The sequence below is a fragment of the Hordeum vulgare genome, chromosome 3H (assembly GCF_904849725.1).
Source record: "Hordeum vulgare subsp. vulgare chromosome 3H, MorexV3_pseudomolecules_assembly, whole genome shotgun sequence".
Classification (NCBI taxonomy): Eukaryota; Viridiplantae; Streptophyta; class Magnoliopsida; order Poales; family Poaceae; genus Hordeum; species Hordeum vulgare.
The window spans coordinates 615116550-615133509 of record NC_058520.1 but is presented as its reverse complement, the minus strand read 5'-3'; the positions used below and the strand labels follow the sequence as shown (position 1 = coordinate 615133509).

Genomic DNA, 16960 nt, shown 5'->3' with positions numbered 1-16960 from the left:
TGAGGTATCCAGATGGCACTGCACCGGCGAGGGAAAGGGAAGCTGATGAGAGGTAAGGGAAAAGTCCATTTAGTGAATAGGTTCACTACAGACTGTACTATCTCTAGACCCCCTCTCTATACTCCCTCATAATATATGGATCCCCCGAATAATATTGATCCTCCAACAGCTGACATATCTTATCTAAACTCCCGGAAACCTGGGCATGGCTTTTTCGAACTTAGTTGATTTCGCAAGAAGCAACTTGAAAAGCACAAAGACTACATCTAAACAAACCTTACGTCTTTGTTCGGCTCATTCTTGCTTATCTCACCCTATTTCCTTACTTTAGCTTAGAAGTAGGCATATGGGAAGTTACACAAAGATGACTTATCAGTTGGCCTAAGCTTACTCGATTCCATTCTTTCCAATATCATATACGCCTAGTGAAATGCATCTATCTCCTCTCCTCCCCTTCTTTCTTTTTATCCATTTTATATACCTAGTCGAAGACTACTTCAGATTATAGGGCGGGCTTTTCTACCCATTGACATAGATGATCAAATAGACACATATTTTAGTGAGGAATACAATTTTATATTACCTTCCTTTGAAGAAAGGAGTAAAAAAATGTTGGTAGAATTTATAGAGCGTATAGCCCAACTGGTATCTAAACACAATGACGTGAAAACCGTTTACTTTCACAATTTCTCACGATTCGATGGTATTCTCTTAATGAAGTTTTTAGCAACTCATATGGTCGAGTACTCCATTAAACCTCTGATGAGGAACAATAAGCTTTACCAGTTATCTGTTTCTAGGATTACTCCATCTGGGCGGAATCAATTGTTGTTCAATCTACGAGATTCCTACACTCTACTCCCTAATAGTCTAGAAACATTGGCTAAGACTTTATGTCCGCACTTAGGTTCAAAAGGGTCAATAGCACATGACGAGGTTCAAGTGTCTTCTCTGAAGGATAATAGGGCCCAATTGTTGGATTATATGGAACAAGATATCCGTCTTTTAGCTGGTGTGATGCTTCGGGCTCAATAAATTTATTGGAAAAGGCTTATGTTGTTTGTCCTACTACTATTACTCGCCCATTCTTGCCATACAAAAAGCAAAATAATACACTACTTTTCCCAACGGGGAAATTTTTGGGTGTATATTACAGCGAAGAGTTGAAGTATGCCCGCAATTTGGGTTACCAGATTATACCACTCAGGGGTTACTTGTTTGAGGAGATGATTAGTCCTTTCGAAAGCTTTGTGTCAGACCTCTTCGCCAGCAGACAAGAAGCTAAGAAAAGTGGTGACGATGCTATGGCATATGTTTACAAGATTCTCATGAACTCGCTATACGGTAGATTTTTTAGAAATCCGGAAAGTACTATAACGGAGGTATGCAAAAAGGAACGATATGAGTATTTGATACAGAACTCCAATTTCATCTCAGGTGACATGCTAAGCGATCATTACTATATGGTCAGTTAGAATAGCAAAACAGGACATGTTGACAACTCATCTGACTGGAATCTTCCTACTAACACAGCTGTTCAAATCTCAGCGGCTATTACAGCATGTGCTCGTATTCATATGTACCAATATATTAGCAGACCTGACTGTTACTACACAGATACAGAAGGAGCTATTCTAGGAAATCCTCTTCCTGAAGATGAAATCTCATCTATGGAATTGGGTAAGTTAAAACAGGAGCACATTGTAAAGAATGCATACTTCTTAGCACCAAAAGAATGCATACTTCTTAGCACCAAAAAGTTATACGTTACTTACACCCACTGGTGATATAATTCTAAAGCACAAGGCTCTAGAAAGACTTGGTTGATTATGAATGGTTTGTCTCACAATACGCCGATCTGTCTCGAACTAAGCAGGGCACCGTGGAATCTTCATTCAGAATAGATTGGCACACACTGGAAATAGCTAAAAAATGCTTACAAGTTAACATTGGAATCCAAGTAGATAACAAAAGGAACCCTGTGTTTGATAATAAAATAAATGGGTTGATACTGAACCTAAGTATATAATATACTTTGGTGGAGAATAAAGCACTATTCTAAAATATGAATGAAAGAATTTGCAGGAGATAAATGCTAGTATGCAGTCAGAAATAGCTATACTTCAGAATAATACAAAAGAAAGGGATCTGCATATATCACGTCTGGAGTCAGAAATGGCTATACTGCGTAAGAAAGATCAAGAAAAAGATCAGTATATTGCGAGTCTGGAGTCAGCATTTTATAAACTGCGTGAAGAGATAATCTCGAAGTCAGCTGATGATAAGCATCCAGAGGAAGCTGTTATGCACCCAGTTACACCACCCCCAATGGTCAACAAAGAGGTGCCCCAACCTACCAACAAGAATCCCAAAGATTATACCTCTAATATATAAATGACCCCTAAAGATAATATAACCTTTACAGATAATCAAAATAAGGGGTCTAAGAAGCCGAAGGGGAAGAAAAAGAAAAAGAAAAAAAGAGAGTGCCGATTCCCTGTAGCAGGATCAATTGAACTGATGCCTGTGGCAGCACTATGAGTTTGGTGTGAGCGAAGCTAGCCTAGGCAACTCAACAAAAGTCAAGATGGATGATGGCATGATCTAGCAAAGCAGAAATTACTTAATCCCAATATTAGTACAATTAGATACAACCCTGTTCTCTTTGTCTTCGTTCATTCTTCATTTTCATGCAATTATGAATCATGTTTCTACTTATTCTCATATGGGTAACATCTTTAGAAACTAAAAGTTAGTACTGTCTTCCCATATACAAGTGGCATAAACAATCCTTTGACGAACTTTCTGGTTAACGTAGAATCTATGAGTTTTTTCTTCTAATTACTACTACTAACATTATTCAATCTGGTATCCAAGAATTTATTAAGCTCATCCCGCAAGCACATGTACACATCTTGGATTTTACCGTCTGAAGATGGAAGAAGATTCGTTCTCCTACCCATTTCTAAGTTAAGCAAGAGATAACTCATAATTTGATATGCACTCGCACTCGCATCTTGGGTCACTGGAACCTGATGATAATTACTCACTCCTTCATCCTGAGAAAGGATCTTGGCTATGAAAAAAAATGGATCACTAGCTTGCGCAGCAAATTGAATGAAACTTTCGTCCGAAGTAAACATTTCAGTCTGGTGTTCGTTATACCATTTAAGGGCATCATCTAAGTTCGAGAACTTTTGATACTTAAAGGCTGCAGCACATGCTAAGTGTTGACTGAGATTCTTTTTTTCCGACAGGTGGTTTTGTGCTTGAGGTTGAGGATGATCGGCAGAAAAGAGTAATAAACTTTTTGACAAATCACGCTCATGAAAATGCAATACACCTGAACGGTAGATTCTACCACGGAAGTCCATGAATGCTGGCAAATAGAATTGATAACCTTCGTATGCTGACGCAAGTCTTATTAAAAAATCTTCATAACTAGCCTGCTGCACCTGTTTTCATAATTTATTTAACAGTATGTTATAGCTACAAGCATTCTTAATACCTTTGACGTTATTGAAGTAGCACTCCCTCAATATGTCTGAGGCTTCTGTCGGATTCACGCGAGCCAGAGCATTTGGTAAAAGAAGCCCACACTCAACTAAACATTGACGATTCTTTTCCAGAAATCTCAAGAGCCTTTTGTTTATTTCAAACGCTTGAGACTGAAGCCCATTCAAAATATCACACATCTGCTTGTATTCTTTTTTATGTAACTTTATATAGAAGTGGTTTAAGTCATGGGAAGTTAATAGCCGAAAGTGATTCTAGATATCCCCCGTGGGTTTGCATAAGTAACCTCCTATCAGATCCAATAATGTATCAGGATCAGACCCCCTCTCTGCTGGTTGCCAATCCAAGGGTTTGCAAAGCATCGGAAGATTTAGTTTGATAGGGAGCAGATTTATGTTCAAATTGCACATAACATAACAAGAATTCTCTATATACCCTTGACCTTTCTTAAGAACCAGCACTGGATCTTCTTTTGTTACTCCCCTATCTGTTGATATATGTAGAACATTTCTTTCAATCATGAATTGGAGCAAGTATTTCCCGATATCATAATGACACTGAATTTTTTTCTTTTTCTCTTTTTTGCTAGCACCTTTGGGCTGAACAACATCCTTAACTGATTCTACCTTACTAGTGAGTACTGCTTCCACCTTACCACTACCTGGTGCTTTGTATTGTAGAAACCTTGCTTGTTCTCGTACAGTTGAATTAAGTTGATCTATAAATCTAGCTGCCTTAACTGCGGATGATTCCTGAAGAGTGTTGAATACCAAGCCTAGTACATGAATCATGATAGCCTCAAGCGTATAGATACCAAACATCTTAAGCATAGGTAAGCTACTTGGTAGGCAACCCTTTAGATATTGCTTAGCGTTAGGCTGATCTTTATTAATCAAGAACTTTACTATGTTAGGAGTTAATTTAAATAGATTATCCTCATCCAACTTCATTGTGCAATTTGCAATTTGATTCTGTAAATCTATTAATTCAGTATCGGAAAACACACCATTTTTATTCTTCTTTTCATTAATCAACAACTTTCTAACATCATCCTGATACATATCAACATTAGAAGTCTTTTTCGTTTTGTCAATATCCAACAGCTTAGCGTAGTAATCGTTCCAGAACTCCTTAATAATACGTGCATTTTGCAAAGATTTCTCATTCTCAATGCTATCATCATATGTCTCGGAACAATAAAATAGAACCTGCATACTTTTATTTGTTACCCTTACTAAACCGCAGTAAGGATACGAATACGACTTAAATAAACAACTAGAATCTCAATATAAGGAAAGGATCAGAATAAGTACTAATGCTCTGTATAATACTTTTCCCCGAGCGATGGTTTAGCGGATTCGGAATTGTAACCAAGCATCCTGGGTTCTATACCCGATTCAACACTAGAGCATGCAGCCGATCCTGGATACATAACTCTCAAAAGTGTGCAGTGAGGGATCTTTATTGGTAGCCAGTCTTTCACTTCTGCCTCTCCACTCCCATGCCTTTCTTGGTCGGACCAACCCAACCGGCGATTTCCGACAAGTCTTTCTGCTTAGAGCAAGAAGCGGAACCAAAATAAAGCTTTCTTTATTTTCATTTATGGATAACCAATCCATTTTCCAATATAGTTGGGAGATTTTACCCAAGAAATGGGTACATAAAATGAAAAGATCGGAACATGGGAATAGATCTTATACCAATACTGACTACCCATTTCCATTGTTGTGCTTTCTAAAATGGCATACCTATACAAGGGTTCAAGTTTCGATCGATATTTGCGGAGTGGATCATCCCTCTCGAAAACGCAGATTTGAAGTTGTCCATAATTTACTGAGTACTCGGTATAACTCACGCATTCGTGTACAAACAAGTGCAGACGAAGTAACACGAATATCTCCGGTAGTCAGTCTATTTCCATCAGCCGGCCGGTGGGAGCGAGAAGTATGGGATATGTCTGGTGTTTCTTCCATCAATCATCCGGATTTACGCCGTATATCAACAGATTATGGTTTCGAGGGTCATCCATTACGAAAAGACTTTCCTCTGAGTGGATATGTGGAAGTACGCTATGATGATCCAGAGAAACGTGTGGTTTCTGAACCCATTGAGATGACCCAAGAATTTCGCTATTTCGATTTTGCTAGTCCTTGGGAACAGCGTAGCGACGGATAATTCCGAATCTACATAGGTCTAGTCCAGGGGACAAATCAATAGGAAATGCTATTTGCTTCTTAAGAAGAAGAACTTTTTTGAAATGAAAGAGTTTCCACGGGCGTCGGATATCATTTCTTCAAATAAGGAAGAAGTGTTATCGAAGGATTTCCTTCCATTCTTCCTAGTATGGAAGAAGTAAAGAAAAAGTACTGCGTCTCGATCTATACGAAAGGGCACTGGTTTTTTCTTTCGGTTTCATTGATAGCAGAAGAGTACGCTAGCTAGCGGAGCCTGAAAACGCTTGCTTGCGCCCCACCCCTACGGAAACTATTGCCTATGCTTGCTGCTCGCTCAGTTTCAGTAGAAGGGAAGAAAAGATGGTCACTCCTTTTAGGAACATGGCGAGCCTTACTTATGACTGTTGCACTTCACTCGTTGCTCGTTCATTCACTTGCTCATGAACTCGCTGCTTCGCCAGAAGCGACTAGTCGCCTCCTTTCCTCCGCCAAAAGATGCTTAGCCAGAAGCGACGAAGGAGGGGAGCTGGGGAAGGCCGACGATGGCAATGAGGGGGAAGCTGTCGTAGAAGCTTTGCCCCTTGCTTTACATAAATTGTTATGAACTTACTAAATGACCTTATTTATTCTCCCGGAACGCTAGCAAATCTAATAGTTCCATCTGCTCTTCTTAACTTAAGAACAAAGGCCGCCATCCTTCTTATTCAGGAACCCTTTGTTTGAGGAGGGCGTATCCCCGGGAAGGGGAGAGTGGCCGAGCGGTCAAAAGCAACAGACTGTAAATCTGTTGAAGGTTTTCTACGTAGGTTCGAATCCTGCCTCTCCCACTTGTTGTAGACTTAAGAGAAGAGAAAGTAGGCGGAAGCCTAGGAGGGCCAACCGAGCGAAGCTCTTTTTTTTGCCGTGCCGTGAAGTGCAATTTTATCGTATGCGTTTTAGAGAGGTTGTCGAAAAAAGACGATCTATAGAGATTCCCCATCTATATCCAATCGAGAATAGAAGCGAGTCGCTTCAAGCGTCGGCTTGTAGTCTCTGCAGTCGGCACACGCACGCGCCCGCCATCATGCCTCCTTGGTTCGGGACGAAGCCAAGCGAGACATACGATAGACGAAGGAAGCGCCCACCCAGCAGGAGGGCTAAAACCTGTAGTTTTGAAGTTGCAAACTCCAGCTTCGAAGCTGGAGTGCTTTAGCCCTTTTTTAAGCAAGAATCACCGTCTTGAGCGCCTTGCGCGCTCAAGAACAAGCAAGGGATGAGCGCTTTGTTGCTAAAGCGGATACGTTTTCTTGCTGGGGAAGGCTAGTTTGATCGAGGATTGGAGAGGAGGGAGAGGTGGAATAAAAAGCTCGGGATGGATTTTGGAGTCTTTGTGCGAGCCGTATGCGGTGAGAGTCGCACGTACGGTAAGGAGGGGGGTTTGCATCTATACGTGTAGTGTGGTGGTTGGGCCTACCCACCCTATTTGTTCCATGATCTATGGGTCTACTGGAGCTACCCACTTCGATCAATTAGCCAAGATTTTGACCGGATACGAAATCACTGGTGCTCGATCTAGTGGTATTTTTATGGGGATTCTTTTTATCGCTGTAGGATCCCTATTCAAGATTACTGCAGTTCCTTTTCGGGCGGCTGTAGGATGGACGGCCCCCTATAGGTAGTAGGGTAGGGTGGGTGGTACCGCTCAGATAGCGGCCAATCCTCCTAACTGCGCGCGGGCCGGTCTTAGAGCGCGTGAAACTCATCACTACCTCGTAAGGGCGTTGAGACCATAGCATGTTACACAAAAGCGCCGCTTTCTCAGGAGTGTTGTCACACAGCTTCCCGACTAGAAGAGCTACTCGCTCTGTAGTGTTGTCACACAAGATAAGCACGCCGCCCGCCTGCTGGCCGGGCGAATCGAAGTTATCTTCCGGTCAACTGTCCACCCAGTCAAGTGCAAAAAACACAGTGGAATCACGCAACGCACGCTGCTGGTGTGCTTCCTGCCCACGAGGAAAGAAGAGCGACAAGGTTCAGATTTGACTGTTTGCAGCATGGGAGCTGATTACCCAAAAAATCCCTGGGAAAAAAGAAAAGATATCTCAGTAACGAAAACCATAGGAGGCTGTATTGGCGAGATCCAAGGGTTCACAGCAGCCCAAAAGAAAAACCGCCTGGAAGTCCGAGGACCTTTAGTACCGTACCGAACCAGCAGCCTTCGCGCCAAGCGACGACCGCCCTTGTCCCTTTCCTTTTTCCATTCAGCCTACTTCTTAGCTTTGTTCCGTCAGTCTAAGGCAAAGCTTAAGTGGTTTGCCTACCTTACCCACTTGATGAAAGGGAACGAACTTCGTTTCCTTGGCGGCTTTATGGATGGATTCAGTCAGAAAAAACTCCTTCCTTTTGAAAAAAGTGACGCTTTGCGTCTTCGCTTCCGAGGGTTAGGGTATAGGCCGTTTCGAGCAAGCTTTCGCTTTTTCTCCCGGCTTTCTACAACTTTCGCTTTAGCTTCCAAAGGCGACCCAATGACCTTTCCGGAATTGGAAGTATTCGTCGCCCTACCCTAAGAAAGAAGTCACTATAAAACTGCTTGCCCTCCAGAAGTACCAAAGGTGCGCGGAGCCCGGTGAAAATGAATATGTTTGCTACTGAAAGAAGCCTGCCTATTGACTAATATTCGTCTTTAGAATGAAAGTAGCTATGAAGCCCAATCTACTGTCGATTCAAAAGGGGGCATAGTCATATGGGTGGGATGTTTGTGGGGAGCTGCCTTGGATATGAGGAATTCCTCAAATCTAAAAAAAAAGAACAAAGACAAAGTCCGTGACGAAGATCTTTCTTTTCTATCAATAGATAGGAATGAGTGTTCGTTATAGGGGATAGGATCCATCTGCTCTCTCTCTCTCTCTCTCTATTTTCTTTGATGCAATTTAGAGAGAAAGAGCAGTGCGAATTAGAAAAAAAAGAGAATCGGGAGATGATTCCAAAATAGATACATAGACATCTAAAGTAAAGGGATGTATATATTATTTCTATATATATCATCTATCTATGAAAAAAGTAAACAGAGTTCGTTTTTGGGTTCCCCGAAGCCCCGAATGGATTGGATCGTTTCTGCTTCTGCCAACAAAATGAAGGCCTCGCCCCTTCCGAATGCTTCTCCGATCCTGAAGTTCTCTCGAAGAGAATAAGATGCAGCTCCCCCTCCCTCTGTCTTTTTCCGCTTTGCTAATCTTCCCCTCTAACGCGGGCCGGGCTTAGGCGGGCGCGGGAGGAAGAAAGAAAGTCGAAGAGCGTCTTCTCCTTTGTCCTTTTTTCAGTGCAACACAGGAAAGCACCTTCTTTTTGTAATCCCTGCAGCTTCCCAGAGGCTTGCTTTTTTTTATTGAACGCATTGCGTAGCTAGGACCCCTCCAATCATGTTTGAGCCTATGTTCACCCGGGGCCAAAAAAGGAGAATTCCGGAATGCCTGCCGACGTTCAGATAAGGTGCATATCCCTTACCACTAAAGGAAAGGCTCGACGAAGGGGGGGATATTAGCTGGGTAAGGAAAACGCTTTCGGAGATTGAGATGTCGATTTGTTTTTCATCGAAAAGGAAGAAGGCCGAGGGGATAGCAGCCTTCCTTCGGGCTTTGCCTGCCGACGTTCTAATAAAGAATTCCGGCTCGGCCCGGGAAAGCGCTGGCAACAACATAAAGAAAGGGGTCCATGTAGCTGCTGCGCCTGCCCACTGAGCAGCAGGTTCGGCATCTACTACAAAAGAGAGAATCCACTTCAGATAACCACGTCTCTGCTAGGCAGCGTGTGGAATGGCCGAGAGCGGACCAAATGGATATATAATCCAAGCCGAGAGTGGAGTTATGTGAACAGCCGTCTGATGGAAAACAACTTTCACGTTCGGTTCAGAGAGCACTTTTTTCGTTGAGAATAAGTCCTTCCCTTTTGTGTGAATTCCCCAGCGGCGAATTAACAACTTGTGGGGCCCTATCTATTCAATCTCTCGAGCCCCAAGAAAACCCCCCTCTCCCTCGGACTCAATCTCTCTTTTGACTCTATATATGTGGGCACCTGATATCTATGAGGGTTCACCCACCCCGGTGACAGCATTCCTTTCTATTGCGCCTAAAATCTCTATTTCTGCAAATATGTCACGTGTTTCTATTGTTGCTTCCTATGGGGGTACATTACAACAAATCTTCTTTTTCTGCAGCATTGCTTCTATGATCTTAGGAGCACTGGCCGCCATGGCCCAAACGAAAGTCAAAAGACCTCTAGCTCATAGTTCGATTGGACATGTAGGTTATATTCGTACTGGTTTCTCATGTGGTAACCATAGAAGGAATTCAATCACTCCTAATTGGTATATTTATTTATGCATCAATGACGATAGATGCATTCGCATAGTTCCAGCATTACGGCAAACCCGTGTCAAATATATAGCGGATTTGGGCGCTCTAGCCAAAACGAATCCTATTTCGGCTATGACCTTCTCCATTACAATGTTCTCATACGCAGGAATACCCCCGTTAGCCGGCTTTTGTAGCAAATTCTATTTGTTCTTCGCCGCTTTGGGTTGTGGGGCTTACTTCCTAGCCCCAGTGGGAGTAGTGACTAGCGTTATAGGTCGTTGGGCGGCCGGAAGGTTGCCATGAGTAAGGTTGGGAGACCGAAGGCAGTTTTCCGTGCACCGGACACGTAGCTTACCGAATCAGTTGCAACACAGATGGGAATGCATGCTACGAAAGACAGGGTCGAGTCTGATACATCAACCGTCGACTCCATATCCTTGTACGAGTCCACAATCACTACACGAGATGAACCTGGGTTTGGTGAATGGAAGTTGGCCTTAGGTGTAATAGGACTCCCAGTTACTGCGCGCGATCGTATACTGAGGTGCTCCCCGTCGGTTGTTGGAACGACGCGAGCCGGGCCGAGCCTCGATTCCTTTCAAAAAGATGAAGGGACAGAGGTGACTAATTCCCCATCTCATTTCGGGTGGAAAACAAATCGACATCTCGATGTGATACAGCCCTTTCCATTTTCGTTGGGAAAGAACGGCGAAGTCCATCCGAACCCTCCAATGAAGAAATAAGAGGAGAGCAAAGCGCCAATGGCGCGCGAAGCGCATGCAGAAGGGGCACGGAGAAATAAAGAAGTGTGGGGGAGAAGCAGCCGAGCTCATTCCCTTCGCTTCCTGGGCCCAAAGCAGTGCTTTGTTTCCTGGCCAAATCAAGGATTTGGGGCTGATTGCAAAAGATATCTGAATAGAAAGATAGATCCATCCATCTATCCAGATATCTAAAAAAGAATCGATTTCGATTTCATGAAACCTTTGATTCAAAGAACTGCGCTTAGCCCCCCCGCTCATGAAACGGCTCTGCTGCAATGGATGGCAGAGGGTCCGTAGTACCCGAAGCACTGGAGTGATCCAGTAGCCGGGAAGGGGCCTAGAAGTGCCTACTACTACACCACACTACACTTGGCTCTACACATTTACAGAGCTTACCCCTGTCCAGTGTCTGGCAGAACGTTGGGGGCTTCAATCGTCGACTCGTTATCCCCATCTCAGCCCAGGATAACGGAGCCTGACTTATTCAGGGGAGAGAGTGGAGCCTATCGAAGCACTCTTGAGAGTAAGATCCTTGGCTCCTCTTCATTCTTTACAGGGGTCTCTGCCCACATGGAAGCGGGGCAGAGATGGATAAGATCAAACACGGGAATAAGAAGCATTTGAAATGCCTTTTTGATCATTTTGATAGAGGGGGATGGATAAAGTGGGCAAAACAGACTCACATTTTTCAATCGAAAAGATGGGTTCCTTTTTCGTCTCGACAAAGATAGAATCATCTTGAAAACGCTCCTAACCCCTTCGTAGGGCCGTGTATAGTAAGTGATCCGAACCTGCCCGGAGCGAGCCCCCCTTAGAGGCAAGTGAAGTTGGTGAGCTGTATGATGGGCAACTATCTCCTGCGGTTCGGAGAGGACTCAGCTGTTAGTTAGTACCCCCTTGGTTTCGGGGTGGACCCTTTCACTCTATTTTATTATATACGCTTAGCGAAAAGAATGTTTTTTGATAGACCTAGGACATGGATTCTATATGAACCAATGGATCGTGACAAGTCGTTACTACTAGCAATGACTTCCTCTTTCATTACTTCATCCTTTCCATATCCCTCTCCCTTGTTCGATCTTACTCATCAAATGGCACTCAGTTCATATCTGTAAGTTCGTTCGATCATTGACAAGGTTCAAAGAAAGGGTGGGCCATTCACCATGAAGGCTAAAAGCGAGATAGGCTTTACTGGACATTTTCGCTTACAAAGGCGAAGACAATTCCGCGTTTTTTCAGCCGATTCTCCGAAATTTAAGACAATTATCCTCACTCAAACTTCAAAAAGTCCTTTTGTCTTTTTCTGATGTAAATTCTGTCTGTCTCCTTTGTCCTTCCTAACGCTAGTCTAGTCTCCTTCGTTCCACTCGTCCTTGCTTTTTTTTCTTCTTCCTATCGGTCCCAAGGTCAAAGAAATAGGTTCAGTGGTTCGACCTCCCAAAGGTTAAAGAAAGACATCGGTATTAAGACCACTCCCTCCGGATGATGATATGTCCCAACCATCTATAGCCCATGGTTCGTTACTCGGGAATTCGGAGAGGTCAGATGAGATAGATGGGTGTGTTCAAAATGGAATGATCCCCTTTTCTCATGTTTGCATTTTTGTTGTCCACAAACAAATAAAGAGTCCGAAAAGACGTACGCATAACAGACTCGGTACCTAGGTCAATGGGTTCAGTGGAGAATTGTGTTACTGTAATAGCGAAGGTATCTATGAAATGCAGTACCAAGGTCAATGAAATTGAAAGGCACCTCTGACAACAGAATCAAAAGGGATTTGGCGGCTATAGACGACTCAAAGGGGTTTTCATAAAGAGAAGCTTTCGCGCAGTACACCTATTTTTCTATAGAAGTGAATGGCCCCTTAGTTGGCTAGTCTGATCAATCGGCAGGCTCAGCCTCTACGTCGTATTCTGATATAGAAAGAAAAGAACCGAACTCCTGGAGGGTGAAAGAAGAATCTCAAGTTGATACTCTGCCAAGGGATCTGTCCACAATTGGTACTTCACATGCCTTAGAAGTAGATTTGAATGAGAATGAATGAAATGAGCAAACGTTACTAGGAAGGTGAACTCGCTATCAAACTACTGCCTGCGCTAGGGGAAGCGCGAAAGAAAAACCAGTTTCAAGCAAGATCTGATACCCTTGAAGGACTCCCAGGAATGAGAGAGCAAGTACAAGGACAATCTTATTTTCTAAGGATAGGCGGTATTCCATAATTAACATAGTTCGGTTAGAGTGGATTTGAAAAGCTACAGCAGATCGATAAGTTGCTAATTTAGCTAAGTCAACTCCACTACGGAATCTAGCTCTCCATAAGAGGGTATTCCCAATGAGACAAGTAGTTTATCGAAGGGACCCTCTGCCTGAAGATTGTAGTCCGGATTTCTAGGAATAGAATAATTGAATGAGCAGGTGCAGATGGTCAATCTCCATCTTGAAGCCGAGTCTCTCTGTCTTCTTATTTTATATAAAGATATAGAGAATAACTCGATCGATCGTAGAATGATTTCGTGATCTGATCTTCATTTGGCCGGCTTTCGCTCAATCCGTGGCTGTAGTGATAAGGCAAATCAAAGGGGTCAAAAAAGAAGATATAGAATTGTAGCTAACGGGGTTCGCTCGCCCTCGCCTGTCACTATAGCGTGTCAAGTTTCTCTCTTTCCAATCGGGATTTTTTAGGTGTGAAGTGAAGTTCACCAGAAACGCTAGCTATATGCTTAACACAGGGTAGGGGAATGCTATTTCTGTAAGATTTGGGTAATTTGTTTTGTAGAAGGACTCACTTGACCAACGCTTGCACTTGTTTGTGTTAATGGATCCAGCAAGACTCTAATATGATTTCTAAGGATTTGAAGAACGACGTGTACATGTTTCATTTCACCTAATCCATCATTTGAGGAGTGGGTTTCGCGATTGGGCTCAGATAGGGGTAAAGAGGGGGAACGGAGGCAGAGTTGATAATTGTACGGTTTCCCACTAAGCGCGAGCATAAAACTTGATCCTTCCTCACCGTAACCATGGTGTCAAGTTGATTCGCACCGGATATCGATACCTTCAGCCAAGACCCATTCTTAAGTACAAGCTAGTGGTGGTGTCCGGTCGAAGGAAGTTAGTGCTAAGCACTATTAATATCGTATCGAACCTGATGAGTATTTTAGAGTATCTTTGGACCCCAAAGAGTTGTATAAGTAGTCAAGAAATACTCCATTTTGAGTTATGGTTGTGCAACCGATCGTACCCATCTTTAGAACGTTATTGCCCTTGCGGACAAGAAGAATCGATCTATCAAAAATATGTTATGTAATGTATTCAGTTGAGTTGAATCCTGCGCATGACCAAAAGAAAGGAAAGATCCGTGTGTATGAAAGCCGTCTGGACCCCAACTGGAACAGGAACGTTGTCTCTTGATTTCTTCTTTGAATTCAGGTATCAATTCAATTATGATATGAAGAAAAGAGAGAAAGAATTAGTTCCACCAAAGGAACCCCAGTGAAATGCCTTCCTGGCTATCAAGCATTTTGCATTGCTCAAAGCCTAGAATCTTGTATCTGGGAACTGGGAAGAAGATAGACGGTCAACGGCTGTTGCCAATAGTCCTGAATCTGCAAAGCTACTGCAAACACATGCAACACAGGCTACAAGAATGAAGAAACCATGAAACCAACCTAAAATCACTGCCAGCACTTAGTTAGTTAAAGCCCAGGAACCACTTGTGTTACACCGGTGAAGCAGGAGCTCCGAAAGCTGTCGAGGAGCCAGCCATAGGTGGGTTCTTTACTGGCCATAGGTAGGTCCCTTACTGCTGGATCCTCTAAGCAGGGAAAGATCGTAGCTAGTATGAATTGGAAGAACGATCATACCGAACCCAGGATCCTGCAACTATTCTTCCTTCGTTCAAGACTCGCTTTTCTCGCGGGTTGAATGACTGAGCCTTGGCCATACATACTGAGATTCAACAGTCAACTTTGGAGTCCGTCCTAAAGCCCCACCAATCTACATAGGTGATACCAGGGTAGGTACTTGAAAGACGAGAATAGAACCCATGCTGATGTACCTTAGCTTTTCCGCTCTTCCAATCCTAAACAAGATCATAAATAAGAGTCCCAGGCCGCTTAACGTCCTCTTAGCACATATGATAGGAGCTGGCATACAGAATTACAAGAAGTTGGTACTTTTTCCAATCCTTTCTGCTTTCTCACCAGCAAAATAGGATCGATCGCGAAATCAAAGAAATCTTTCACCTCACTTCTAAGATGAGCTAGCGCTCGCATCACCTTTCGATATCCTATATTTTTGATATTCAACAAGTAGCATTTCCACGGCATTCTTTAGATGGATTTCACTGCCCCTCATCTACTCCTCAGCTGGGTATCTATTTCTCAATACGGTGCTTTAGTGACGGATTCTGGCATCGCATGGATCTCTTAATCAAATAGGGTCTCCCGGATAGGTCAAAATGAATGTGACACCCGTGATAGGACCACTACTGATTAAACTAAGCCCTTTAAGGAAGGCGTACGGCAAACACTTGGACTGAAGCATGAGCTGGTTCAAACCACTATACCTGATATATCACGAAATCTATACTGGATTTTCAGCGCTGCGCTCAAGGTCAGGAAGAAGAAGAAGTGTGTGAGATTGTAATAAGTGTGATTGGAGAAGCTTTTAAAGAAGTGGAGGAAGTAGAATGGATAAATTCTATCAATTTCTAGCTCTCATAGCTGAATGAAGAAATAGATAATGGGATGCATTAATAGTTTCATCCAATTCCTAGCAAGTCAAGTACATAATAGTATAATTGAGTATTTAGAAAAGCCTGTCTAAGACGAGTCGGTGTTGTATGCTGAGTGTGGTTTCTTCCTGTTTCCGGAGTAGCCTCTATATATTGAGTTTATAGGATGGAGTCCATATCCCTCCTTTTTACTCCATGGATCTTGTCAGCATACAGGATACTGTCGTAAAGAAAGCGGGTATCTTAGAATATGGATCAGCAGCGGATACCAGATTGGTAAAAACCTGCTCAAAAAGCAAGAGTTGATGGTTTCGGGAAAGCTAAGCTAAAGCAAGCAGTAAACTAGTGGGTGCAAGCACGTTAATGAAAAAAAACGTGATAGAAAATCCTACCGTTAGCAGCGACTGCGACACTTCGTAACAGCTCCTTAGAGATCAATGTCTTATTGGTATTTGCTCGATTGCAGGCAATAACGTTAGTAAATTAGGTGAATGTACGTAAATCGAGGTACACGAGTCTAGCCAGGTATAGGTAGAAAAGGGGTATAGTAGGTCTCATGGAAAGGGAGATAGTGGGACGAATAGTTCATCGTGCAAGTGTTACGAATAGATAGGAGTCTCGACTCCGTCCTTCGAAAAGAAGATGGTTCGCGCTAAGGGTGACTAAAGGCAGAGAATTATGTATGCCAAGAAGAAAAGAAAGTTTGTAGGGGTGAGAATGAACTTTCAAACCCTTTTCTTGCCCCTATCCTTTTTGCTTTCGATAACTTCTATCGCTTCCTAATCATATGAGTCTAGTGCAACATACTACTACTAATATGGAGTCATATTCTTCTTAAGCCTCCTTTCCCAGATCCAAGTTCCGAATCCCAGGGAGAGATCAAGACAATGCAGCAGGGTTGGCAAGCATACCTGTATCACTGAGCAAATCCAAAGCATACTTTCCCTCTAAAGAGTGAAGAAAAAGACTTGGTACAGCTAGAATACCGAGTGGATGTGGAATCCTACTTGAATTCCAGTCAGAAAAGGAAACTCGAATCCGGAACTTGCTTACTTCGGCTTGATCAGATACTGGAATCCAATCGGGGAACTTGGTTATTGACCCACTAATCTTTCCCTCTTTCGAGTCCAAGTCTCAAGAGGGCGCTTAGGCCGGGCCCTTCTCCAGAGTTCCGATACCGATATCACTATTTCAATTAGTTGATTGATTTCCCTTAGAATTTCATTCCTCCTCAAGTCCCAGTTTCGGTCAAGTAGTGGCAAGTATCATCTATATCTGGCAGATAAGCTTTCACATGCATGAATTGAACTACCGAGATCTTTTCTTACTTGGCAACTAGAGCCTCCCCTTCGGGATTCGAGATTGAAGAAGAGGAAAACAGCTTCTAAAGGGAACTGATCCGAAGCAACAAGTCCTAGACCTAGAATGCAGGTACCCTAGTCT

At 43.0% G+C, this 16960-nt stretch overlaps 1 protein-coding gene, 1 non-coding gene and 1 pseudogene across 2 annotated transcripts; all 3 read left to right on the top strand.

The window, feature by feature from the left end:
* The first annotated feature begins 4863 nt into the window (after nt 1-4863).
* LOC123445690 (NADH dehydrogenase [ubiquinone] iron-sulfur protein 3) lies at nt 4864-8983 on the top strand. The gene has a single exon (XM_045122713.1). It carries the CDS (start codon nt 5119-5121, stop codon nt 5689-5691), a length of 573 nt encoding a protein of 190 aa, XP_044978648.1. The 5' UTR covers nt 4864-5118; the 3' UTR covers nt 5692-8983.
* TRNAY-GUA lies at nt 6435-6517 on the top strand. The gene has a single exon. It is a non-coding gene; the product is annotated as a tRNA-Tyr (tRNA).
* A 540-nt stretch (nt 8984-9523) lies between the features above and the next one.
* On the top strand, nt 9524-10757 carry LOC123445691 (annotated as a pseudogene).
* Nucleotides 10758-16960: the final 6203 nt, after the last annotated feature.